The sequence below is a fragment of the Emys orbicularis genome, chromosome 19, assembly GCF_028017835.1.
Source record: "Emys orbicularis isolate rEmyOrb1 chromosome 19, rEmyOrb1.hap1, whole genome shotgun sequence".
Taxonomy (NCBI): Eukaryota; Metazoa; Chordata; order Testudines; family Emydidae; genus Emys; species Emys orbicularis.
The window spans coordinates 19,686,678-19,713,337 of NC_088701.1; the positions used below are offsets into that span (position 1 = coordinate 19,686,678).

Here is a 26,660-nt window from a genome sequence, read left to right on the forward strand (position 1 = left end):
ACCGTGGTGCACCATGGGAGATGTGGTCCAGCCCAGGAGCCCAGGATATAAAAGATACCCTTGTGTGTGTGTGTGTGTGTGTGCGTGCGCGCGCGCACTGGGGCTCAAGTGATGGCTCTGATTCTCTTCCAACTGGCCTCAGCCACTTCGGGCGGATCTCATCCGCGTTCTCAATAGCATTCATTAAACAGAGGGCCGCTGACGGACTCCAGGAAGCAGATAGGGCCACATAAGCATGACGGATGCTCCTTCCACCAATGGAACTGAGTGCGACCGAAGAAAAGCACGTAGCTGCTACATTCATCAGTACCAAGCTGACCAAAGGGATGGCTGAGCATCACGACACGTGGCCCTAAGAGAGGACCCTGTTCCAAAGACAGGTGGAGAGTCAACACTGAAATAGGCCAGGTCTGCGGGACAAAGGTGTGGTGACGTTCCCCTATCCAGCATTGCTGTGCCAGCAAAAGAACCCACGTGGATGCTGTCTGTCATTCGTCGGGGTGGCATAACTGTGTCTCTACCAGGGGTGACGCTGTCAGAGCCTGGGTGTAGCGTGGACTGGCCATAGGCGCCAGGAAATCTAACTGGACTAAGGGCCGGTTAGTTTTCTGGTACAGCCTATTTCCCCAGCTAGACAAGCTCGAAGGTGGGGTCTGGAGGGCACCAGGAGGGCAGCACAGCAGAAAGAAGGCGAGCGCCAGGCCCTCCAAAAACCAAACTCAGCTTTATTGAAAATAAAAATATCCCAGAAGCATCCAAAAATCCTCAGGAGAGCGCATTAAGGTAAAGGTGACAGCAAAAGCAGAGCTGTGGGACGGAGGAGGGGGGTGGCGCAGCCTGGCCCTGACTCCCGCTCCAGCTGCCTCTGCCCCAGTGCCCCCCACATCCGGCTGGCTGCAGGACTCTCCCCAGCCAGCAGTTTTCCTGAGGGGGGGCTCTCAGGAGGAAGGTCAGAAAGTGAAAGGTTGCTTGTCCCACATCCGACCCCCCCATCCCTTGCTCCCCTCCCATTCCCCCTGCCCCTCTCCCAGCTTCTTAATTGGCATCTGACTGCAGCTCAGGGTGTGTGGACGGGTGGGGGTTGGGATCCTGAGATTTGGGGGTGCAGGGGTGAGCTCTTGCTGGCTGTTTCCAGCCTGTCCCCCAAAACCATGCTGCCCTTCCCAGAGTATCCCCCCCACCAAGATCCAACATTAATAGCACTCTTCCAATACCAGCCTTCATTGTTCCCCACCCAGAAAAGCAGTTCACCCCCCCACCCCAGTCCAAGGGGGAAACTCCCCATTGAAGGAAATGCAGCTGTGGGTGGGGGGTTGGAAGCACCAGGGGATGCTGCAGACCCCCCTCCGCCCCCCACTCCCAATAGCTTATTGAACAAACACCTGCACTAGCAGACCCCCAAAGCAGCGGCATGGGCCCCAGGCTGCTACCCCAGAGCCATGGAGTGGAGGGAGCCCTGCTAGCCCAGCCCCACCCCTCCCCAGGGGCCAGGTGCAGGGCTGTTCTCTGCCACCTGTGCCCAGCCAGTCCTGGGTGTGAATGGGGAAGGGGGGAGAGGCTGATCCCCCAGGGAGGGCAGCGCCCCCAAGCTGCCTTCAGGCCAGCTCCTCCCAACAGCCACGGTGCCAGGTAATAAATTAAAGGCAAATGCTTCTGCATCCTCGAGCTCTTCTTCCCGCAGTGTCTATGAGGCTGAGCCTCCTCCAGCCCCGCTCGAGCCCAGCCCACCCCTCTCAGTCACTCCCGTTGGGCAGGCAATGGGGGTTGCCCTCCAGCCCCCCCGAGCTGGCCAGTGGGTGGCCCTTCTTATCCACACACCAGCACTGGCCTCGCCTCTGTCCTTTGGATGCCCGGCACTGGAAGAGGAAAAGACAAGGGGGAAGGAGGCTGTGAGAGAGGACATACCAATGAGCTGATCGACAGTCATGTAATCTGAGGCATTTCCACCCCCACCCCCTGCAATGAAGCCCCAGCTCCTGGAGTCATGGGACCATTAAATGAAAGCTGAGATCCTTCCAGAGACTGGGAGTATGTTTCTATCCCTCATGGCTCCAGAGAAGAGCTAGAGATTGGTATCTTCTAGCTTTTCTTCTAGCACTTGGCACCCCTCCATCGCCAAGTGCTTTACATATGGATGGGGAAACTGAGGCACTGGGAAGGGCAGCAACGGTACTGTATCCACGAGACTGTGCTGTCCCGTAAAGGATGAGAACCCAGATGGGCAAAAAGAGCCTGACTCAGGAGTTGCGGGGACCTGGTTTAAAATCTCTGGCTGTTTGGAGCTGGCGGTGCCTGTTCTGGGGTAACAGCCAGATGGTCCCAGGCACTAGCCCGGTATGGCAGGGGGCGGTAGAAGACACATGCACTGATCTGCTAGGGCAGCCGACAGGACATAGGTCTGGCTGGGCCAGTGGCTGGACACAGAGGTCAGTGTAGGGTAACCAGACAGCAAGTGTGAAAATTCGGGATGGGGGGGGGTAATAGGCACCTATATAAGACAAAGCCCCCCAAAATTGGGACTGTCTCTATAAAATCGGGACATCTGGTCACCCTAGGTCAGTGCCCCATTGGGCTGATCACCAGCCAGACCAATACTGTGTCTCGGCAGCCACTCACTGGCTCCCCGCCAATGCGCTGCACCTGGAGGGCTCACGGCTGACTCATGGTGCCCCAGCCCAGGGGAACCCGCCCTGGCCCCTACCCTACCTGTTTTTTCCGGTAGAAGCCTTTAGTGTCGCAGTTGGGAATGAAGATGTCCTCTCCGCTCAGGTACAGCGGGGCCTTGAGCTCCAGCATGACGGCTGCCAGGTGCATGCGGCACGGAGCCTGCCAGGGGACAGGACAGATTGCAAACTCAGGAGGCACGGGACTCGCTGGGCTTCCCCTCCAGCTCCCACAGCTGCCTCTTCTCCCCCACCCCCATGCCCCAGCCAGCCTACGCATTGGGCTCTGCCCTCCTCTTTGCCGACAGGGGCAACCAGCATGCCAAGGAGCTCATCTCCCTGCAGAAGGAGCACTCCAGCCCAGTGACTGCAGAGCCCGGGACAGCTGTTTGTAGGCTACAAACTCAGTCCCAGCCTCTCCCAGCAAGGGGCGCTGTGGGGTGCAGGGCAGCAGCTCCCAGCTACTCCATTGCCAGCCGGAGGTGCTGCGGGAGCGCTGCCAGGGGAACCCAGGTGTTTTCTCTACCGGCGCTGGGTGCCTGTGCAGGAGACGCCTCACGTCAGACTTCCACAGGCACGTGCTTGCCCTGTCCCTGCCCCCTCCCGCAACGCACCGTCTCCAAGTCCGGCTTGCCGTCGCTGCTCAGCGAGATCTGGTGCAGCCGGTCCTTGCCGCCGTTCGCCTCCGTCAGGGGGCCGTGGTGCTGGGGGGCCAGAGGCGCCAGCGTGGGGTGGCTCACCCTGCGACTCTCCTTCCGGCTCTCCCCTGCGGAGGAAAGGGAGACAGAGCCTGGGGCTTAGGCCTCAGCCTGCCACGCACCCTCCCCTGCCCTTCCCCGCCCCAGTCTGCAGCCAGTGTCCTGTGCAACACAGGGCCCTGCGGCTTCTGCTGGGGTCAGGCCCCTCAAGGCTGCAAAGGGGTCACCTGAGCTGCACCAACCTGGTCGCTTGGGTGAAGTGAGTTTGCTGCACCCTTTCCAATTGCCGGGTGCCCATGGCAGATGCAGCCCCCCCACCCCCAGCCCAGGCTGAGCGGGGGTGCAGTTAGCCCATTGCTTTCAGGAGCTACCACTAACTCTGGGTGTCACAGTCCCCTTGGAGACACACAGGCCCTGGCACCACGGAGCACCTGCAGCTCCATGCACCCAGGAGCTGGGTGGGCCTTAGCCCGTTGGGGCCCGGGGCCCAGAACCCCGCAGCAGTGCCCAGGTTCACCGAAAGTTGTGCAGGCTGGGTGCTGAGTGCTTGAAAATCCAGCCCTGAACTCTCCCGGGGGAGGGGAGGGAATCTTGCCCCAAATTGCTGTTCGCCAAGCGCCCCAACAAAGTTGTTCTCGCAGTGCCCAATATCGAGCGTCCCATCCTGCACTCCCATGTTCCGACACCGGGGGGAGCCAGCGCTCCTTGGATTGGTGAGCAGGACAGAGGAATGGGTGACTGACAACAAACCCACAGATGGGCCTGAACAACCCCCCCAGATCTAGCCGCCCTCCCCCAAAGAGACGGGGTCCTTCATTACAGCAGCTGCTACAGGGTGGGTGGCACATGCCAGGAAGCAGCTTTGGATGTCACGCAGTCATTGAATGGCCGTGGACCTCCCCTCCCACCACCACCTCTGCATCTGCAGCGGCCTCCGGCTGCCTGAGCCCTGGGTGGAATTGCTCAAGGCATCTCTGCTCTGCTGGAGAAAAAACTTTGCTTTATAGCGGTGTGGAGCAAACCGCTGGATTCTGCAGCCGCACCATGGCCGGGTCTCACCCCCTCACCCTCCCAGCCTGGATTATTAAACATTTTTGTCCTGTGTTTGTACAGCGCCTAGCACCACGGGGCCTGGGTCTAGGACTAAGGCTCCCACGTGCTAAGACACGGTCAGTTTAAGGTAGGCTCAGGATTTAGGCTTTTCTCCAAGAGTGGGGGGGATTTTTTACTGGCTCTCTTATTATGGAAGAGCCAGGCATGAAGTTTGGGGGGTGGGGGGTGCAAGCAGCAGGAGAGAATTTAGGCTGCACCATTCTTGAAAGGGGATGGGGGGGAAGAAGTTGAGGTTCCTCTGAATACCCCCTCTGGAAGGGATTTGCCCCTGTGTTTCATGCCATTGCTTGGCTGGATGGCTCAGATCTGCCCTGGTCTCCCAGCCAGGACCCCCCCATCCCTGATACACAGCCCTCTCCCACTGATGGAGTTTGTTACAAGGCAATGGTGTTCCTCCATTGCATTCCTCCGAGCTCCCCCAGCCGGTGTGGGGGTCTGCAAGACTCGACTGAATCCTGATGGAGGATTAGCTCTGGGTAGCTCCCTGCAGCCTGTCTGTTGCCATCTGACACTCCCATGCCAGCTCCTCTCTCTCCGGCCAAGGACAGGGGGCTCGCCCCCAGACCGGTGCCTGCTGAGAACGCTGAGCTTTGAGCCAGGCACCTTGGGGGAAGTTCAGTCCCAGTCTCCCATGCAATGGTGCCGCCCTCCATCTAGCTGCCTTTGGCCCTCAGAGACCAACCTCTGCTGGCAAATTTTAGCTACTGCCGGCTGGAACCTTTGCTTGGCTCCCCCCTGCTTCGCCGCATTCCCAGGCTTGGCTCAAGGCAGCAGCCTCCTGGGGGCCGGCCTGCTGGTAGCTAGACTGGGAGCTCTCTGGGGGCAGGGGTTGTCTGTGTTTGTACAGCGCCTAGCGCCACGGGGCCCTGGCCCGTCTCCCACCCTCACAGCTCAGAGGAGAGAACCCCCCCCCCACTTCTCAGGCAGCTCCCAGCCCCCTCTTCCACCTGACGCCCCCCCCCACCCCTAGCATCAAGCGGGACCCGACCCCTTGGAGCCTCTCCACCCTCCTTTCCAAATTGCACTGGGCCACAGACAAGGAGCCCCCCAGCCTCCCCATCGCCCCCCAGGTCTCCTACAGCAGCACCCCGGGGTCCGAACCCTCCCCACCCCTGAGCCGGAGAGCGAAAATGCCCAGCCACTCCCTTGGGGGTGCGCCCCCTGGCCAGGGAACCCCACTATGGCAACCCCCGAGTGGAAGGACCCATCTTCTCCTGCCCCTCCAGGGGGAGGAAAGAGACTCAGGTCCGGGAGTGGGGGGGGGGGGGGGGAGAAAGCTGCAGCCTTTGCCCTTAGAAACCAGGGAGATGCCCCCCAACTCCTGGGGGTGCTGCTAAGTGGCACCAGGGAGCCCCCCGATCTGGGCTCAGCACCTCGGCGAGGGCTGCCCTGTGCCCTTACCCCGAAGCCCAGCTTGGGGAGGGGGGTCTCCAAGGATCCCCCCCGATCTGGGCTCAGCCCCGAACCCCAGCGCGGCCGCTCCCCCCAGCCCGCCCCGCACTCACCTGCCGGGGGCTCGGGCTCCGTGTGGTTGCGGCTGCCCTTCCTGCCCCCCACGGCCCGGCACACCCCCTTGCCGTGCAGCAGGGCGTGCAGGGGGGTCCGCTCCCCGGCCCGGGGGATGCAGCGCAGTCCCCGGGCGCAGCTGGGCGAGTAGACCCCGCACGGCTCCCCCAGCGCCCGGGCGCAGCCCTTCTCCCCGCAGGCTTCCCGGGGCGCCTTGGCGCTGTCGGGGGGCGCCGCCGCTGCCCTCTCGGGGGCCCGGCAGCCGGCTCGGGGGGCGCAGGCCGGGGGGTCCCCGTCCTCGCAGCTGGGACACTGGCCCAGGGCGCCCCAGGAGCCCGGAGCCAGCAGCAGCGCAGACACCAGCCAGCAGCCCGGGAGCATCTTGGCCGGCTGGGCAGGGGAGGAGCCGGACCGTGCTGCGCCCCGACTGCTCTGGGCTCCCTCCCCACGGCCTCAGCCCTTAAATACCCTGCCCAGCCCACAACCTGCCTCCAGCGCTGGCCCCGGAGCGCCAGGTGTCTGCAGCGCTGGGACCCCCCCGAGCGAGGGGGGGGCGGGGGCTGAGCGCTGCCCGGCTCCGCTCCCACCCCCGCTGCGCTCCGGCCCCCCCCAAAACTCTCTCCTCTTGCCCCCCTTCCAGGCTCCCCCCGGCTCCTCCCCCTGGCCACTCTCTGTTCTCACCCCCCGACCCCATGTTCATTTCCAAATTCAATTTCCCCCTTCTCTCCATCTCGGACATTCCTGGGATTCTGGGGGCGGCTGGAGGGGGGGTCGCCCGAGCCCCTCTGAGCTGCAGAGGCTGAGGGAGGAAATGAGACAGGCCGGGGGAGGTGGAAAGAAAACATGCTCTCCCCCCGCCCCCCCAGACGCATGGTCCCAAGAGGGAGCTCCCGGCCTTACCCCCCTTCCCAAGGGGTCCTCAGTTCCAATCCTGATCCCCCCCCATCCCAAGAGGTAGCTCCCGCCTATCCTATCTGATTTAGTGGGGGTTGGTTCTGCTCTGAGCAGGGGGTTGGACTAGATACCTCCTGAGGTCCCTTCCAACCCTAATCTTCTATTATTCTATCCCTTAATTCCCAAGGGATCAGCTCCCATCTCCATCCCTCCCCCATTCCCAAGTGGGAGAGCCCATCTCCATCCCCCTCCATTCCCAAGTGGGAGAGCCCATCTCCATCCCCCCATTTCCAAGGGATCAGATCCCATCTCCATCCCTCCATTCCCAAGTGGGAGAGCCCATCTCCATCCCCCCATTTCCAAGGGATCAGACCCCATCTCCATCCCCCCACCATTCCCAAGTGGGAGAGCCCATCTCCATCCCCCCATTTCCAAGGGATCAGATCCCATCTCCATCCCTCCATTCCCAAGTGGGAGAGCCCATCTCCATCCCCCCATTTCCAAGGGATCAGATCCCATCTCCATCCCCCCACCATTCCCAAGTGGGAGAGCCCATCTCCATCCTCCCCATTCCCAAGGGGTCAGCTGGCTCCCATCTCCACACCCCCCCATTCCAAAGTGGGAGAGCCCATCTCCATCCCGCCTAGGCCCATTACCAAGTGGGGGAGCCCATCTCCATCCCCCCCCCCAGTCCCAAAGGATCAGCTCGCATCTCCTTCCCCGCATTCCCAAGTGGGAGAGCCCATCTCCACACACCCCCATTCCCAAGTGGGAGAGCCCATCTCCACCCCTCCCCATTCCCAAGGGATCAGCTCCCATCTCCATCGCCCCCATTCCCACGTGGGAGCTCCCATCCCCCCCCCCGCCCAGCAATTTTTCTTCCAGTGATTTGGGTCTAATTCTCTGAGCATCTTTTTTGAAAAACCAAACAACGCTCCCCCCCCCCCCCCCCGCAACCAAACAGAAACCACTTTCATTTAACCCAACCCCAAAGAAGTGAAGAACAAACAATTTCCTGGTGCCCAATCCCTGATTTCCCCTCCTTTCCCTGGGGGCACTGGGCTAAGAGCATGGGTTTCCCCCCCCCCTCTTCTTCCCTCAAAAGTACATTTTTTTTCAGGGTCTGAATGAATATTGTTGCCTTTGCATGGAGCCTAAATGCCTGGAATATTTCATGCTTCCAGCCCATCTCTGTTGTGTAATCCAATCGCCGAGCTATTTCCCTTCCCCTGTCTAATTCTTTCCTAAAACATAACACATCATTTTTACTGCTGGCCTTTGTGAGTCTTAAAACAATGTGCTTATTTGGCAGGCTAGGTCTACTGATTAGAGCGGGGCATGGGAGTCAGGCCTCCTGGGTTCTTGACTAGCGGTTAGAGCAGGGCCCTAGGGAGGGTCAGGTCTCTCGGATTTCTTGCTCTGGAAGGGAGTGTGTTACAGTGGTGGCAGCAGAGGGCTGAGGGTCAGGACTCCCAGTTTGAGTTTTTGGCTCTGGGGGCAAGTGTTGTCTAGTGGTTAGAACAGGGGACTGGGCATTAGGACTCCTGGGTTCTATGAACAGCCCTGCCACTGACTGCGTGACCTTGGCCAAGTCACTTTCCTTGCCTGTGCCTCTGTTGCCATGTCTGGAGAGTGCAGATGATATTACTTTCCTATCTCTCTCGTGGGGCTTTATTAACGTCAGTAAAGATCTTTGGATGTTGTTAGTATTTCTTGGAAATTTTAACTGCTCCCCTCCAAGGTTTCTGTTCTGGCTACTTCCCCCATTGCTTCCAGCGTTTTTCTTTCCTTGCTTCTCGTTTTCACTACTCAGCTTTTCTTACATGTTTTAAAAATAACAAAATTCAGTTTTCTGTTGGATTCTGCTCCTGCAAATTCTTATAGAGTCCAAGAGCAGGGGGGTAAGAAGAGCGGACAGAAATCAGTGTTACACGGCTTTCCCACCCAGTGCTTTCCAGCCAAATCCCTTTACAACCGGCAACTGGTTAATCCTCAAAACCCTCCTGGGATGTAGGCAGGTCAGTATTATTGGCCCTATTTTACAGATGGGGAAACTGAGGCACAGAGCCCTTAAAGGGACTCACCCAAGGTCACAAGTCTGGGATAGAGCAAGGTGCCGAACTCAGCATCACCCTCAGCAAAACACTGTGCCTTTAGCAAATGGTTGTCCCTGGAGCCTGGATGGATGGCGAGGTGCTTGAGAATATTGCATGCTTCATTTTCCTTTACATCAGTAGCAGTACACACACACACACACACCCCTGAAGATGCACTGGGCCTAGTGGATCGAGCAGTGGGCTGGGACCCCGGTTCTAGTCCCAGCTGCTGGGTGATCTTGGCGAGTCCCTCGACCTGCTGGTGTCTCCGTTTATCCACTGGGAAAAGGGGGATCGTGACCCTCCTTTGGCTGAGAAGAGTGAAGTGTTGTCATTAAGGAGCTCCACTTGCAGGGGCTCCAGTCTCCAAAGGGCCGAGGAAAGAGGTGCAGTTAATTAACTGTCCAAGTAGCTGTTGAACTCGAATTTGTACCAATCATATCCCAGGGGCAGGACCTCTACCTGGTAAGAAGCGACTGTTGCAGATGCTTGCCACTGGATGGCGCCCCTTAACCCTTCGCTTTCGGAGGACTAACTGGGTGCAGGGCAGCGGAGCCACCTTAGAAATGCAACCCAGAGCTGCAAGCAAAGCGGGGCTAGCAATGGACCGGCCTCTCTGCTTTCTCCGGCCTGGAGCTGTGGGGACAGAGGGGGGACCCCCCGCTCAGGGCGGGGGGCTCTGATATTGTTCCAGGCCATCCAAGAGGTGATGATTTCTGAGCAGGACTCCCAAGTGCAGCTCCGTCCCCTGGAACACAATCAAGCAGCCCTGGGAGGCAGCCACAGTCCATTTCCCATAAACAAGGCGTTCTTCTGCCCTGAGCGGAACATGCCTCTTGCTTTTCCTGAGATCCACCCCTCACCCTCTTTGCATTTCCCCAATTTCCACCCAGCATGCCCCTGCGCACTGCACCAGGGCAGGATTTTAACCCCTAGGGCCTGATCTCTGTTTACGTTTGTCCATGATGTTCCAACAGGAAAAAAGAGGCGGATTTGTAGCTGGGAATGAAATCAGCCATGGGAACAGCTTCCCAAGGGATGTGGAGCTCCGTCCCTTGGAATCTATGAACCAAGCCTGGATAGCTTCCCAAAGGGCTGAGCCCCTGACTCAGCCATGCGCTTTTGGGCTCAATGGAGGAATTAGCGGGTGACTTACATGGCGTGTGCTATGCTGAAGGTCCGACTGTCTGTCTTTGGCACTTACAGCACCCGATTACCATACATCTGAGTGCTTCCTAATCTTTAATGGATTTAGCTCCACACAACCCCTTGGGGCAGAGCAGTGCTACTATCCCCATGTTACAGGTGGGGAAATTGAGGCACAGAGAGTGAAAGGCCCAGATCCACAAAGGTATTGAGGTGCCTGACTCCCACGGGTAATCAATACCTTTGGGGATCTGAGCCTAAGTGACTTGCCAAAGGACACACGGAGAATCTGTGGCAGAGCAGAGGATTTGTAGGCTAGCACCTTAATCGGAGGCAGATTACGATTTTGTGTGGCCCTGGCCCAGAGCAAGTGGGCCCCCCCCCCCACCCCTTCCACTTGCAGTTGCCCTCACTTGCCCCCTCAGCCCAGCACTCCTGCCGGGGAGCGGGGTTGGGGTGTGGGGTGCCCATTTTTCCAGAGCCCCCGGGAACGGGCCCCATTGGCCCAGTGGCTAATCTGCTGGCCTTAACTACTAGACCATCCCAGCCCCCTCTAGCAAGCCACAATGGTGTAGAATATGATTCGGATGGTCTAGACGAGATTATGCCAATGGTTCCTTTTGGCCTTGATGTCTCTATGAAATCCAAATGGACTCTACTGAGTTCAATGGAGAGGCCTCAGGTTTATACCACGTGAGATGAGAACCAGCTCTTCACAAGAGCTCAGCCCCCCCCCCCCCCAGCAGCTCCTATCTGGGCACCTGAAGAGAAAGGCAGATTTTCAAACCAGGCCATTTAGTTTAGGGAGGCGGGGGTGGGGGGGTGGGGGGGGGGAGCTGATCTCTTTTGACAACCTGGCCTCAGTAGTGCCAGGTGCTTGGGAAAATCTGACCCTAAGAATGCAGTTTGCAGGAGTCTGGTGATCTCAGCTATGCCCAGTGGGCCCGGACAGCGTTCCCCTGCTGGTACCTGTGCACAGTTGGTTGTCAAGTGTTCCCTGACCAGAATTCACCCCTCACTCTGTGGCAGCATTTTAAACCCGCTCTGCACAGGTGTAACTGACTAACGCAAGGTGCCAAGCAGGGGAGGCTCCAGGGGTTAGGGAAACCGGTGCCAGAACCCTCAGGCTCTGTTCTTGGCAGTGTGGTTGAGGGGTTAGAACAACAAAGTGGGAGCTGGGACTCCTGGGTTTTGCCAGCTCTTCCACAGGATTCAGGAAGTCATTCAGCACGTCATTTTGCCTCCACTCACTGGGTGGATGTGCACCACTGCCCCCTGCTGGATGGGAATCAGAGCTACTCCACTGTGTGTCATAGGCCCTCTGCTGCCGATGGAGATTCTCCTTTAACTCCAAGGGCTGGGCTGTTGGAGCAGGTGCATCCGAGTTCTGTCCCTGCTAACGCTGGGAAGCTCTGGATGCCTTCTGTGTGTGAGGCAGCGACAACCACAGAGCCCTAGACTGGGGGCAATCATTTAGTAACGGGGGATGCAACCCACAGAAAAACAGCGATTCCCCTAGCCGGGGAGCAGGGAATTTGCATTTCCCTTGCTAGCCAGATCTCCCCCATGCTGCCTAGCAATGAGGAAGTCCTGGCTCAGAGCAGCGCTGTGGGTGTGTGTGTGTATCAGAGGCCCTGGTTTTGCATCATCCTCCCCAGTAGCTATTGCAGGCCACCAGGTGACCCGCCTGCTCTTGCCAATGCAGAAGGTTTTTTGCTCGGGTGCCCCGGCTGCTCCTCAGCCCAGAGGACTCACCGCAGTGCTCTGAAGGACATGAGGCTGCTCCAGCAATCTGGACACCATCCCCTTCATCCTGCGGCAGAGCCAGTGACTGGACGGGCACTGCTCGCTGGAGGGCTAGGCTGGACGTCAGCCAAGCAATGCTTGAGCTAACGGGGGAAGGGAACATGCGCGGAGCCAAGAACCACGGATCAGAGGAGAGAGGAACCTCAGGCCCGGCCCCAAGGGGGGGGGGTTACTCCAGGAAGGAATTTGGCCCGTGGTGTAAAAACAGAAGCAGGTGGAGTTCAAATGCAGGCGTGTCTAGGATGACGAATAGAGGCAGCTCCCTCCCAGGGTGGGGCAGAGGGAGCTCTGCTATGGGGGGGGGGGGATGACCAAGATGATCCCTCCCAGCATGAGGCAGGGGGGATTTGGGGTTAGAGGGGCAGAGATTAGGGTGACCAGACAGCAAGTGTGAAAAATCAGGACAGGGGGTGGGGGGTAATAGGAGACTATATAAGAAAAGGACCCCAAAATCGGGACTGTCCCTATAAAATCGGGACATCTGGTCACCCTAGCAGAGATGGCCCTGTTCAGGGTGGGATGGGGAGCTGTGGGCATGAGAGGGGCAGAGACCACCCCTCACAAGGCAGGGTGAGAGGGTTCTGGGGCTGAGAGGGGCAGAGATAGCCCCTCCCGGGGTGGGGCAGGGGAGCTCTGGAGGTGCAAGGGGAAGAGTTGGCCCCTCCTGGGTAAAATGCTCAAGTCCTTTTTAGGCTGGCTCAGGCTCATGTAAAGTCTGGCCACTCTAAAGCCCTCTGAATTGGGCATCAAGGGGGCAAAGCAGGAGAGAGCGGGGCCTGAACCTGCTAGTTCTCCTGAGTCCTGGCTCGGCTGGGGGAGGAGGGCAGGGAGAAGGAAACGGATTGGTCACAGAGCCCATAGCCTAGAGCCTGCTAGCAATGCATGAAGCTGCTAGGAGCCCAGGTGGGGTTACCTTGGGCACATTGCCCAGGCTCACAAAACAGATCATAAGCGATGGGGTAGGGAAGCAAGGGAAATGTCCTGCTTGCTTAGAAACCTGGAAGGTGTCTGAGCTGCAAGAGGCCAGGAGCTCTGAGCTGCCACACAATAAGCAGGAAGGAGCATCCCAGAGATACCCGCAGTGCAGAGAGGTGAGCTACCCACCAGCAGGGGCCATAGCGATTTCAGTGCAGGAGCTCAGCTCAGGGCCTGAAGTCTCACAAGTACAGCCCGGGCAGTGGCAGGCTTTTCAACTGCCTGCCAAGCTGCTAACAACCTGCAGTTCCTTCTAGGGCCCTCCTCACTGTATGAGTTGAGCCCTCCCCCACTCACTGATGGAGTTCACTCTCACAGCTCTCAGGCATTAGTCCCATTTTACAGATGGGGAACTAGGACACAAAGTGGATTAAGGGACTTGCCCAAGGTTAGCCGGGGGAGTTTGTGACTAACTGGGAATTTAACCTAGGTTTTCTGAGTTCCAGGCCAGGGCTCTACCCACTAGCCCACCCTTCCAACACCAGAGCCAAAGATTGAGCGGAAGAATAATGTATGAATACCATCGCTTGCAATTTTGTGTATCTCCTTCTCATGCAAACTAATAGTAACCAGGGCTTGGAAAATGTATGATGTTGATGAGCTAGAGGCTAGGGGTTCTCAAACTGGGGGTCACAAGGTTATTACATGGGGGGGTCATGAGCTGTCAGCCTCCACCCCAAACCCCGCTTTGCCTCCAGCATTTATAATGGTGTTAAATATATTAAAAAGTGTTTTTAATTTATAAGGGGGGTCTCACTCAGAGGCTTGCTATGTGAAACGGGTCACCAGTAAAAAAGTTTGAGAGCCATTGGGCTAGACAAACCAGCCTACTAGGCAGAGGTTGATATGTGAGACTGGGTGGGTGGATGCGCCCACAAGTAAAGTCCAGGGGCAACTGGTGAGAATGGGGAGGGGGCTGGGACTCCGACTGGCGGGTTGACGGGTGGCCCCTCCTCCCCCCATATCAACCAGCACCTAAACAGTATGACAGGCCTAGGCCCTGGGGATAGGGGCTATTTTCCATGACATGATTAACAGTGTCCTGGAGGACCCCTTCCCTTACACAGCCTTCCTAGTCACCCACCATTCTAGGGCCAGGGGGGTACCCCCCTTTATAAGGCTCAGTGGATTCCCTCTCACTTACAATGCCCAGGGGATCCCCCATCATAAAACCCTGGGGTATCATCCCCTTATAAGACTTGGGTGGCCCCTCTATTGTATGGGCCTTAGGTGGCACCTCCTCCATTCTAGGACCCTGAGGAGGGGTGCCCTTTAAAGGGCCCCAAGCTGGAACCTTTCATAGCCCCCTGTGGAAGTCCCCAATAAGGGGCTCTAGGTGGCACCCCCATTCTAGTCCCCAGGGGTCCCCCATCCTAGTGCCCTGGGCTCCCCAATTATAGGGCCCCCCAGTCTAGCACCCACAGGTTCCCCCATTCTAGGGCCCCCCAAGTCTAATGCCCAGGGGCCCCCCATTAAAGGGCTCTAGTTGCCCACCCCCATTTTAGCATCCAGGGATCCCCCAGTCTGTAGCCCCCCAAGTCCAGTGCCCAGGGGTCCCCCATTCCCCAGTCCAGGGGTCAGGCTCCCCCAGTCTATGGCCCCCCAAGTCCAGTGCCCAGGGGTCCCCCATTCCCCAGTCCAGGGGTCAGGTTCCCCCAGGCTAGGGGCCGAGGTGCCTCTCCCCCTCCCCCAGGCTGTCTGCAGCCCCAGGACTGCGTTTAGCCCCACCCCGCTTTTTACGTCATAAGCGCGCGCCCCGAGCGCGGGGCGTCATCACCAGCAGCGCATCTTCCAGAGCCGCCAGCGTCACATGACCAGCCCCAGGCCGGGCCTCCCGCTCAGCCCCCGCCCCGCGCTCTCCCGTCCAAGCCTCCGATTGGTCCGTAGCACTGCCCGTCAAAGCGGAGCGCTCGGCGATTGGCCGGATCGGCTATCGGGGGGCGGGAGGGGAGAGCCGGCTGGGTGTGGGGGGGGGCACCCGGATGTGACCTGAGGCGGGCGGTGGCGGCAGAACCGGAGCCGGTCGGGAGAGAAGAGTGGGGAGGGGTCCATGGCGGGAGAGGACGGGCCTGGCTGGGTAAGGGGGTACCCGGGGGCGGGGGGATGAGGACAGGGGCAGGAGCAGGAGGTACCCGGGAAGGGGGGTGCCCAGGGCGGGGAGGAGGAGGAGGAGGACGGGGGAAGGGATGCCCTGGTGGGTTGTGGGGGAGGGGATACCTGAGAAGGGGGGATCCTGGGGGGTGGGGATACTCGGGCAGATGGGGTGGAGGACGAGGGGAAGGGGAAGGGATGCTCTAAGCCCAGGGTGGGTTGTGGGGGCGGGGATACCCAGGGCAGGTAAGGAGAAGGACAGTGGGAAGGGATGCCCTGGGGGAGGGGTTACCGGGGGCGAGGGAAGGAGAAATACCAGGGAGGAGGGGATGCCTGTGAGGGGGAGGGTAAGGGCCAGGGAAGGGGGATGCGCTAAGCCCAGGGTGGGTTGTGGGAGGGATACCTGGGGTGAGATGCCCAGGGCAGGTGGGATGCAGGAGGATAGGGGAAGGGGGATGCCCTGGGCCTAGGGTAGCTGAGGGGGAGGAGATACCCAGGGTGGGTGAAGGGAGAGACTGCCCAGTTGTGGGAAGGAAGTAGGTGTCCAGGGTGGGTAAGTGAAAGGGGGGAAGAGTGCCCTGGGGTCTGGGTAAGTTAAAGGGAGGGGGTGCCCAGTGGGATGTAAGGGGACGCCTGCGGTGGTTTAGGCAGGGAAGGGGAGAGGAATTGCCTAGGTACGAAGGGTGTTCCAGAGAGGGGAGGGAGGATGCCTATGTTCCCCTGGCTGAGGGGAGGTGAGTGTGGCAGGTGCTTCATGAGCTGGTGCCCTGGTATAGCTGAGTGCCCTGTTGTGGAAGGTGAGTGGGCAGATGGCAGCGGGTGCCTAATTGTAGGAGGGAAATGGATGAGGTGGTGGTGGTAGCCATGGATGCTCTACTTGGGTATCTGCCTGGGTCCCCTAGGCAGTGCGTGTGTGTGGTGGCAGGTAGGGGCCCAGAGATCATGGGAGGAGAGGTGGTTGGGCACTAAGAGAGTCTGGGGACCTGTCCTAGGACTAGGCAAGTGCTGAGGGAATGGGGGCTTTGCTTTGTCGGGGGTGCTTCTCATGATGGCTTTTTGGCATCAGGAGTCCCTTGGTTATCGCTGTATGTCTGCATTTTCTTCACTGCTGCTCATGCTCTTATGGGCCCTGTCACTCCCAAGCATCTGGAAGAGGCCAGATCCCCCATAAAATAGGTTAGTAACCTATTTTATCTGTCCTCGTTTCTAAAACGCCTGTCCCTGTAGCACTGGCCGTCAGAGCTAGTATACTGACATTATTAATAATTCTTCATATCGCACCAGGAGCCTGCTGGGTGCTTTCCAGACCAGAGCGAAGTCTGTGGTTTGGGTGGGAACAGCTTAGGTTCGAAGGCCAGCTTCCCCAAAGGGGGGGTCAGTGATTTGGGGGACCTTAATTTGCTTGGCTTGCCTGCATCTTGGTCCTGATTTTCAGAGGCGTTGAACAGCCCCAAATCCTGGTGACTTTGATTGCAGATGTGAACGCTGAAAATCCCTAAAAATCAGGACTGAGGTGCTGCACTCCAGTTGAGACTCCTGAAACCACGGGCATCATTTGAAAACATTAGCCTGAATGACTGTGAAAGGCCCTTTTTTCAGTTGTGCTGTGCTCATTAAAGGTGTAGGTATTGCTTGATCAAACCTGAGGTGAATGGAGCAGATGGGGTCTGTAAAGTCAGACACCACTAATCTGACACCACCTGTGCCCCATTTGGCTTTCTTCTGACTTCAGGAAAAGACAAGGTGCTTTACCCTACTGCCGAGCCTTGTGCTTTGTGCGTGGAGGCTATTTCCTTCTCTGCCTCTCTTCCAGGCTACTCCACAGTGAAAAAAACTCCAGTAACTAGTGCTGCTAGTGATTTTTCCCAACAGGCAAAATGAAACTGATGTGAGGCTGATCAGTTTCGTGGCTTCTTGGGGAAGATCTGAGCAGCAGCAGAGGCACTGGGGCTGTGTCTGTCTGCAAACTGAGGCCTGGTCTACACCAGCATAGCTAATGTCGTTTGGGGAGGTGGTGCCAATAGAACTTCTCCTTCTGGTGGTGTATGCTGCTGTGCTGATGCACTTGTGCCGGCATAGGCTCTGTAGTGTAGGCATAGCCTTAGGCAGCATTGTGCTGCACAGGGCTCTGGTCACGTTTGAATGGTTGTCTGCCCAACTGTAAGAGCTAGAAATGGAACTTCCTTTTTTAAAAAAACAGGAAGCTTGGATCTCTGTAGAAATAAATGGCCTAGTCACCCTTCAGCTCTGCTCCTTCTAGCCTCTGGAAGCTCCCTGCTCATCCCGGGAGTGTGGGTTTTCCAGCCTTGCTTTTGTGTTGCACTAATGCCAGTGGCCTTGAATAAATACCAGGCTTGTCTTACTGGTGCTCTGATCGCACTAATTTTGCTGTCTCGAGTGAATGAACTCCTGTTGTACTTAAAACCTCAAAGGCAATAACCCTTCTCCCTTTCCCCAACACACGGGTCACATCCTTTGCTAAAACTCTTAAAGGGATTTATGGTGGGTCCAAGTCCCTGTGAGCTTCTATTGTGTTTAGGGATTGGTCAGAAACCACCCCCTTTTGGGGAGGCTGGGCAGGTTCACCCTGATGGTCTCTGCTTCTGAGCTGGGGTTGCAGCTCTTCCAGCTGTCTTGGAAGTTCTCCCTGCCCTACCTGTCATCTCAGTCACTATTGAGATGTTGACTCCCTCCTCCGACCAGTCCGTGATGCCAGCCTCTGTCGTCCTCTTGTTGCATTTTCAAACAAGTGCCTTCGTGCTTTGTCCCATCCTGCCTTTCATGTTTGGGAGGCGCTCCCTGTAAACATCCACAACGCTACCTCGTTATCCTCCTCCAAGATTCTCCTTAAAGCTCTGCTTTGCTGTGGGGCCTACACAAAACACTGCCCGTCGTCTAGACCAACATTGTTTCCTTGGGCTCGCCCATCTGTCTGTATCCATCTGTTGTCTCTTAGATGGTAAGCTCTTTGGGGCAAGTGATTGTCATTTGTGTGGCACCTAGCACAGTGGGCTCTTGGTCCATGACTGGGCCTCCTAAGTGCTACAGAATACAAATAATAATAATGTAGTGCTGTTCTAGCTGAGCAGACAGTCAGTGACGCTCATGTTGCCATCTCTGGTCTGGGAGCAAAATCCCTGTTAGACCTTGTCTCCAGCATCTTTCCTACTCTGTGGGACCTGCCAAATCCCAGACACTCAACGTGTGACTTCCAGCACAAGGGGTTAGCTTTGGGAATGGGTGGTGGCAAGGGGCCGTTTTTGGAGCCGGGGGGGGTCAGAAAGGTCTCAGTGTTGTGCGAGGGATGGTGGGGCTAAGAGAGCTGGAAACAGCTGCAGGGTGGATCAGTCCAGCTGGGTTTGATTGCATGGGTTAGAGGAGGCAAGGTTTCTTTGAGGGCTCGGGGAGGAATAACTGTGTGTGTGTGGACACAGTGTGGCCTGGGGGGTGAGGCCAGCATTCTGTTGTAACCAAGTGCTGCTTTCTCTCTTCTTCTCCTCTGTACCCCCTCTGAGCTTTGAAGAGTGCGTCTGTTTCCAGTTCCTGGTGTCTCTGTACAGCTTTCCCTCGGCTGGCGTATTAGCATCAGAGAGTAGTGTTAGTTTTCATTTGACCCTCTGGATGCTATCTTGCCACTGGCATGTAGTCTTGGCCGTTATCTCTTTGTAGGTTTCTGTCTTAGTGGAGAGTAATAGAGGAAGTGTTTTCTTGTGGTTAGAGCTAGGACTGGGAGTCAAGACTCCTGGGTTCTACTCATTGGCTGGGAGTGGGAGCTTAGAGGTTGAAGCAGGGGCTGGGAGTCAGAACTCCTGGATTTTCTCCCCTTTTCTGCTGCTGACTTGTGTATCCTTGGGCAAGTCACTGCCTCTATCTGTGCCTCAGTTTGCCCCTTTAGAACAGGGATAATACTTAACATGAGTGGTGCAAGCCTTTCTGACTGGTTTATCAGGTGCATTACGCATGCTCTAGCATTCGATCATAGCCTGACGTAGGAGAACAGCAGCGCCTGTCTGGCTCCCAGTCCCTCAGAGTAATGTAACAGTTCACACAGTGTGGGATGTAGGAGGGCCAGTGTAGGAAGTACGTGCTGTTGCTGTCTTTCAGTGATTCAAAGAGCCAGGCTTCCAAGGCCCGTGTCTCCTCTGATGTCTGGCTAATGCCTTATGGCTGTCTTGACTTTTCAGGGGCAGAGACGGTATCTTGGCTGGGGGACTCCAGGGTCTCATGCCACCTGTTGTATGTGCTTGGTAGCTAACTTCTTACCCCCTTCCTTTCAATAGGTTGACTCTCACAGCCGTAATGGATGACTTGAATCTGCACTACCGGTTCCTGAACTGGAGGAGGAGGATCCGGGAGATCCGGGAGGTGCGGGCTGTCCGCTATCAGGAGAGATTCAAACACATTCTCGTCGACGGGGACACACTGAGGTGACTGGTGGGACTGGCAAACTGGAAAGTGGGTGCAGAGCAAGGAGCAGCCATAGCAGGGGATGGCCTGCAGCCTTCTCGCCTGGCACGGGGAAGGGGTCCACTGTGGCTGGCTACCGTCTCACTCTGCCTCTGCAGCTAGGGAATGGAGCAATAAAGTGAAATTGATGAGGTCTCTGAAGGCCTGGCTTGAGAGCTCCAGTCTGATCCTTTCTCTGCACTGGGGGTTGCACCCAAAGGTGTCGGATGGATGCTTTAACTTGAACATCTTCACTGAACAATGATGCATCCTGGGGTTATGCCAGTGAGTTGAGATTCACAAAGATTAGAGCTAGAATTGGCTCATTGTATCCATCCCCTCCTCCATCCAGTGTTGCTGGTTAGGCCGTGGTTGTGACGTACAGTATATTCTCCTGTGCTTTGTCCTGACTAATTAATGTCCCAAGCAACAAGGCTTCCCTAGAGGAGATAGATTCTTTTCCTGGCATCTACCTTAGGCAATCCCTTTCCCCGCTCCGTGCCTCAGTTTCCCCATCTGTACATTGGGATGGGGGGAAGGCTACTGACCCACCTCGCCGTAAGGCATAAGTGTGTGTAACGTGCTTTGAAATGCTCTAGAGCTGCAGAATGTTATTTGCAGACGTGGTGTTTCCAAGGCCTGGCAGGTGGCTGATTGGACTGAGCTGCAAATCCCATAAGTAAGGGCAGCTGTCCAATCTGCTTTCTGAGCCCTTGGGCCTAAATGTTCCAGAGTGACTTGTGATTTTTGGGGGCCTAACTTGAGACCCCTCCAAGGGGCCTGATTTCCAGAGTGCAGGTGCTCAGGTCTGTCTGAGAATTGGCCCCCTCCACGGCATCTCAAATGGGGCACCCAAAATTGCCAGTTGCTTCTGAAACTCCAGGCCTTGGTCTCCTGCCCCGGGGGCACTTGGCGATGAATTGGGTAAGGATTGTTCCATTCGCTATCTCAGCTGGCAGGTGAGCATGACTGGCACCTTCGCCAGATGGGTGTGGTCGCCTACCCAGACCCTGCCATCCCTTGTCGTTTAAAGGGCCCAGATCACGATGTTTAAGTAACCCGGCCTCTTATTTCTTGTCTGCAGTTACCATGGGAACTCTGGGGAGGTTGGCTGTTACGTTGCCCCCCGCCCACTGACCAAAGACAACAACTACTTTGAGGTAATCTCGCCTGCTGGGGCTGGGTGAACTCCCTGGGTCGGAGCTGATCTAAAGATCCTTCCGTGTGCTTGTTGTTCTCTCCTGGTGACACCATCTTTTGTCCTCTCTTGCTAGCCCAGCGTGCTGGGTCTCGGAGCTCTGCTGGGTTCGCCATATGTTCAGCCAGGGATTTCTGTACTGAGATTCTTGGATGCTAAGACTGGAAGGGGCCTCCTGCGTAACACCAGCCAGAGAATTTCCCCCAGTTACCCCTGTAATGAGCCCAGTAACTGACTAAAGCTTCCCTTCCAGAGAGCCATCCAGTCTGGATCTGAGTCCTTAAGAGATGGAATCCACCACTTCCACTGGTGATTTATGCTGGTGGTTAATGACCCTAACACTGTAACAAATTGGTGTCCTGTGTCTGGTCGGACTGTGTCTGGCTCTAACTTCCAGCCATGGGTTCTTGCTCTGCCTTTCTCTGCTAGATGATAGAGCCCTTTAGTATCCGGTGTTTTCTTCCCATGAAGGTACTTGGAGACCATGATCAAATCACCTCTCGATCTTCTCTTTGATAAGCCAAACAGCTCAAGCTCTGTTCTCGGAGATGGAGCCTGGCCTATGCTGTTGGTATTTTCTCCATTCTCCCTCACTTGAGTCTAAACTCTCTCGCCACCCCTGTTCCGGGAGGTGCAGCCAACTTGTCATTGTGCAGCGTGGCGGTGCCCTAGCTGATCACCCAAGCCACTGTGTTGGCGTGAGCAGGTGCCAGTGAGGAAGTGCTGCTGTTGGAATGGAAAAGGATTGTTCTCGTAATTACTTGCAGGTGTCGATTGTGGACAGTGGTGTGCGGGGGACCATCGCCGTGGGCCTCGTGCCGCAGTATTACAGCCTGGACCATCAGCCGGGGTGGCTGCCTGATTCCGTGGCCTACCATGCTGATGACGGCAAGTGAGTTGGGTCCCGCCCTGCTGGCCAGATTAGCGTAGCGTTGAGGCGTGGCTGGGGAGCACATTGGTGCAGGTGTCTCCTGTGGCATTTCCTGAGCTGCTGATTCAAAAGGGCTGGAAGGAGTGGGGGGGGGGGGGCACAGATTGCTTTGGCTGAGGGGGCTTTAGGTGCTGGATGCTGTCAGTGGGGCTGTGACTCTTGTGTGGGGTGAATGGGGGGTTGGGTGGATGCAGGAATTAATTTGATCAGCAGTAAAAGCCCTGAGCTGACAATCATCATAAGAACAAAAGAATGGGCATACTGGGTCAGACCAATGGCCCAGCTAGCCCCGTGTCCTGTCTTCCCACAGTGGCCAGTGCCAGCTGCTTCAAAGGGAATGAACAGAACAGGGCAGTTTATTGAGTGATCCATCCCCCGTCGTCCAATCCCAACTTCAGGCAGTCAGAGGTTTAGTGGGGAGACGACACATAGCTCGCTCGACACGCAGACGTCCCACCTTGGGCTGGAGCTGCGTGTTCCTTATCTCTGGTCAAAAGGACTGTGTAAACCTGGAAAACGTGCCACGCTGCTACTGCCGTGGCATGTCTGGTGCTGTCAGCCCTAGTTTCTTAAGCAGGCATCAGCACCCTGCTGGGCGCTCCACTGAGCTGCGCCATCTGCTTCCCTTCCGAGGCAGCACCACATCTGTGGTGAGGTCTGTATCCTCTGTGCTCATCCCCTCATGTCCAGAGAGGAAGGACGGCCAGGGCTTAGGGCGCCAGGCTGGCACTTGGGAGACCTGGGCTCAAGCCTCTCAGACTTCCGGGGTGATCTTGGGCAAGTCATGTCGCCACGCTGGGCCTTGGTTCCCCATCAGTACGTAAGGATGACAGCCCAGCCCTGCCTCACACATACCATACGTTAAAGATTGTGGAGTGCTCAGAGCCCTGCTGATGGGGGCCAGATAAGTACCTAAGATGGATAGACGGCCAGGCTGAATTAGCTGGATACCAAGCTGTCCGGTGTCCAGGCGGCTTCTTGCAGGGGTCGGTGCAACTGCACTGAGGTTAGCTGAGTGCTGCCTGGGATCACCTCGACACTTACTATGCGAATGGGAGGGTTACTCCATCGACGATGCCCTGACAGTGCTGTATGTCTCTGCGGAGGCCCAGGGGCCTATAGTCGTGAAGTGTTCCTCCCTCCCCTGCGTGTTCATTTTGCCCTTTGTGCCGAGCCGGGGTGCGAGCGAGTCTCCCTACGATGCTTTCCGAGGTCATTCCTTGCTCTTCACGCCCGCAGGCTCTACAATGGCAGAGCGAAGGGCCGGCAGTTTGGGACGAAGTGCAGCTCGGGGGATCGGATCGGCTGCGGGATTGAGCCGGTTTCTTTTGAGGTCCAGACGGCCCAGATATTCTTCACCAAGAACGGAAAGAGGGTGAGAGCCGCTCGGTAGAAACGGTTGCAGATCCGGCTGGGTTTCTTACTGCTTATGGGGGGAGGGATCTGACGAAAACCAAGTTGCCGGTGGAACTCTCCCATCTGCAGAGATGGGCAGAATGTGTGAGCTGCTCTTCCTGGGGCTAGATCCTCTAGATTAGCAGCAGAGCAGGCTTCCTCCAGTGACGTGACTCAGCTGGGACCCGCAGAGACCCCCTAACCCCATAGGTTCAGCTCCCATGGCTAACTCTGCTACTGCTGGCAGGATCGGCTGAGATACCAGGGCCCTGTCGTGCTGTGAGCAGGTGACACCAGAGGTACAGGAGGGTCTTGCTGGCTGTATCCCGCAGGTTGGCTCCACCATAATGCCGCTGTCCCCGGACGGGCTCTTTCCTGCCGTGGGGATGCACTCGCTGGGAGAAGAGGTTCGGCTCCACCTTCACGCCGAGCTGGGCAACGAGGAGGACGACAGTATCATGATGGTGGACAGCTATGAGGACGAGTGGGGCCGGCTTCACGACGTGAAGGTCTGCGGCACGGTGAGCGAGCTGATTGGCTCCCTGCAGGGGCGACCCGGGGCAACGTCGGCCTTCAGCTTGGGCGCAGGCTTTGAACCTGGTCCTTCCTTAGAGCTAAGATAACCCAGTTCCTGCCATTCCCCCTGCCCGCGGTCTCCTGCCCCTCTGGATTCCAAAGAGAGCTTCTTAACCCTGTGCCGCAGGTGCTGCGGGCCGGGATCTACAGAGCACGTGCTGTGCAGGGTGTTGGCTATAGGCCCAGCTGGCAAGTGATCAGGGTCCCCTTGAGAGATGGGCCTCTGTCTACAGCAGGTGTTGGGCTCTGCGCTGGGGGGAGGAGTGGTCTGAGCTTGGGGGGTTGGCTTTGTGCTTGCGTTAGTTTGGGTTCTTACCGGGGTTACCAGGGGCTGTGATGTCAAACAGGGAAATTCCTCTGAATCCAAGAGGCCAGACTAAGGGTCTCTGGCAGGCAGGGCACAGGTTGGAGCTAGGAATAAGGTTTTAAAGATTCTCCTTCTCTGCCTTGTAAGCTACAGTGGCTGCTGCTGTTTGTACCGCGATAGCCTCTAGGTGCCCCAATGTCCAGCGCTGGACAAACCCAGAACAGATCTGCCCTGAGTTGCTGACAAGCTAAGTCTAAAACGAGAGACAACAAGCGGATACAATAATAGGGGAGCCTAAGGAACCAAAGAGCCCAAACATCTTTTCTCCCCAGCTGCTACTCAGAGAGGTAGCATGGTCTAGTGAACGTGGTTGTGCACTAGGAATCTGGAACCGTTGGTTCTCTTTCCAGTACCTCAGTTTCCCCTTGTGTGAAACAGGGACAGTGATGCTGATCTGCCTGCACACAGTGCTTTGTGATCTGTGGGGGGGAAGTGCTGGCTAATTGTTAGATAGAATTAGCATTACCCAAGAATGTGCAGGCTTGTGTGATCTTTTCCTCCAAAGCGAGATTGCTGGCGCTGGTAATTTCACAAACGCACAGATGCTTATTTATTTTTAGCCAAGCTCCAGGTGGGGGTAGTGCTGGGGATTTCCCCCTACTCCCTGGAAATTCATCAAAGAAGTGGAATTGTTCCAAGCAGCTCCTTTGAAAACCTTGCTTGGCTTTGCTTTTTGGGCACCCCTGGCAGCGATGCATGATCTCATAGGTGCCTTGGAAGTGATCACCGCCCAGTTAGAGGGTAGAGCCTTGAAGTCTTTGCCAAGGTCTCTCAGTGCCTCCTTTCCGCTCGGCACTGGGAAGCAGCAGGAGCTAAAAATTTGGGGACTAGCTGTGTATGATCTGTGCTTAGCTTGGGAGTGCAGAAGTCACTGGTTTGGGCTCTGCTGTGTTACAGGCCAGACACTCGCTCCGTCCCACTCGGCCTAGGGATGAAAGCCTTGAGGTCTCTCAGGACTCATGCCTGCCATTCTGCCTCACAGATTTGGGGCATCTTTATTAACTATCTATAACTGGGAGCTGCTTTCTACCAAGATCAATTCTGAAGATGCGCCCTAGTCCTGAAAGCATTTATACCGATGCACCAAGTGCTTCTAGCCCTGGCCGGCTGTGAACCACAGGGCTTTGCAATCGCTCCAACGCCACGCTTCAGCCATCTTTGCAAAGCACGGTGAGATCTGTGGATAAGTGTTATTAGCCCCGTTTTTACAAATGGGGAAATTGACCAGCTGCGATCTCTAGGGCAGTATAAAATCTGGGAGTCCTGACTCCCAATCCCTGCCTTTAGCTACAGGGCTCTGCGCCCTCCCAGAGCTGGGGATAGAACCCAGGAGTCCTCACTCCCTTTCCTCTGCTCTCACCCATGGGCGGCCCCGCCCTTAGAGTTGGCAAGGCCTCTCTTTACTGATCCCGCCAGGTGCAAAGCCTCGCTCTGTCATGAAGAGGGCTGCAAAGCTAACGAGCCAGTCGGCTCTGTTTCAGCGTGAGCCTGTGGAAGGGTATGAACGCGTGCGTGGGATGCCCGTCTGTCATCGGGGCTGCTGTAATACAGTGAGCTTGGCAATGGCATCCTTCTCCCTGCAGCGCCACCCAGTAAAATCCCCACTGTAGGGTGCTCCTGAGAGCGACGCTGCAGGTGGAGTCCCACAGGCTGGTTCGCTTGCTGCTGAAGCTAGCTGAGTAATCCAGGACCATGCGTCTCCATCCTTGCTGGGGATGCTGGCCTGGAGTGGGGGTGACAGCCCAGGTCTCGGTTTCTGTTTCCCAGCTGCCATGGTTACCTGGAGCGTGGTCCCTATAATTATCGGGTGGGTTTTGCCCTGGCTGGGGGAGGGTGAGGAGCAAATCCCTCATTGGTTGGGGACAAATCTCAGGCGGCCACGTGACGATCTCGCCGCATGGCTGGGTTGTCACGTAGCTTCCGGGCCTTGGTCCCACAAGCCCAGCCTGTGGACGTGCTTCTTGCTGGTGTGGGCAAGGTCCAGCACTAGGCCTTGTTCAGCCCCTTTCCCTACCTGCAAGGGTACAAGGCTGACGATCAAAGGGGGGGATGGGCCCAAAGGGATGTGGGCCGAAACGAGCCCACCTCTTTGGCCTTGCCGGGCATCTGTGCAGGCTTCCCAGCAGAAGCCGGCTCCTCAGGACGTTCTCTGCCCGTGCTCTGCAGCATTGACCCCTCAACATGGGTCATTGCCACAGGCTGTGAGCGCCTCCGGTTGAGTGGGCTCTCCTGGCTCTGTTTTTGGCCAGCACGCCCCCCCCCCCCCCCCCCCCGCAAACACTGCTTCGCTCCCCTCCTTGCCTTTGGGGAGCAGGGATCTCTGCAGGGATCTCTGTGCTCTGGCAGCAGGTCGGTTCATCACCCGGCATCACAGGCGAACCCAGCGGCGGGGCTGGCGGTAGCTGCCATGTTGGCGTAGCTATATGGCCTAGCGCTTATCCTTGCTTCCGGCACCCTGCTGCGTTCGGTAGGGTGAGAAAGGAAACTGCTGAACGTGACGGTGGATCATACCTTGGGCATCTGAATCTCACGCTTTCTTTGTCGCTGGGTCTGGATGCTCGCTGCTCTTCTAGTGGGGGTAGAGCCTGTGGCTGCTGCATTACCCCAGATGCTTCCGGCGCACCCCGAGTCCCGCATGTTCAAACAGCTCCGACGCACGCTGTCCCACGGCAATGGGAGAGCTGTGGTTAGAGCAGGGGGCTGGGAGTCAGGACTCCTGGGTTCTATCCCTGCCTGTGACCACGGGCAAGGCTCTGCCC

General features: G+C 57.1%; 2 protein-coding genes across 2 annotated transcripts in view; one reads left to right on the forward strand and one right to left on the reverse strand.

The window, feature by feature from the left end:
* Positions 1 to 1,733: 1,733 nt before the first annotated feature.
* IGFBP6 (insulin like growth factor binding protein 6) lies at positions 1,734 to 6,361 on the reverse strand. Its single transcript, XM_065419065.1, has 4 exons — positions 5,980 to 6,361; positions 3,278 to 3,429; positions 2,707 to 2,826; positions 1,734 to 1,856 (listed from the first exon to the last, which is right to left on the reverse strand). The coding sequence occupies exons 1-4, from the start codon at positions 6,359 to 6,361 to the stop codon at positions 1,734 to 1,736; spliced, it is 777 nt and encodes a 258-aa protein (XP_065275137.1).
* Positions 6,362 to 19,287: 12,926 nt separating this feature from the next.
* The window catches only part of SPRYD3 (SPRY domain containing 3), a 30,644-nt gene continuing 23,271 nt past the window's right edge, over positions 19,288 to 26,660 (forward strand). Inside the window, exons 1-5 of the mRNA XM_065419610.1 lie at positions 19,288 to 19,415; positions 20,519 to 20,594; positions 21,400 to 21,524; positions 22,803 to 22,938; positions 23,291 to 23,479. Of these exons, the coding sequence (XP_065275682.1) occupies positions 19,288 to 19,415; positions 20,519 to 20,594; positions 21,400 to 21,524; positions 22,803 to 22,938; positions 23,291 to 23,479 (654 nt within the window). The remainder of the gene's footprint in view (positions 19,416 to 20,518; positions 20,595 to 21,399; positions 21,525 to 22,802; positions 22,939 to 23,290; positions 23,480 to 26,660) is intronic.

Bases quoted from the DNA above. Each gene is read 5' to 3' on its own strand.
- IGFBP6 (XM_065419065.1), bottom strand. From the start codon at position 6,361: ATGCTCCCGGGCTGCTGGCTGGTGTCTGCGCTGCTGCTGGCTCCGGGC. The intron at 3,430-5,979 runs GTGAGTGCGGGG...TTTCCTCCGCAG, and splicing joins GGAGCCCGAGCCCCCGGCAG to GGGAGAGCCGGAAGGAGAGT. The intron at 2,827-3,277 runs GTGCGTTGCGGG...GTCCCCTGGCAG, and splicing joins GCAAGCCGGACTTGGAGACG to GCTCCGTGCCGCATGCACCT.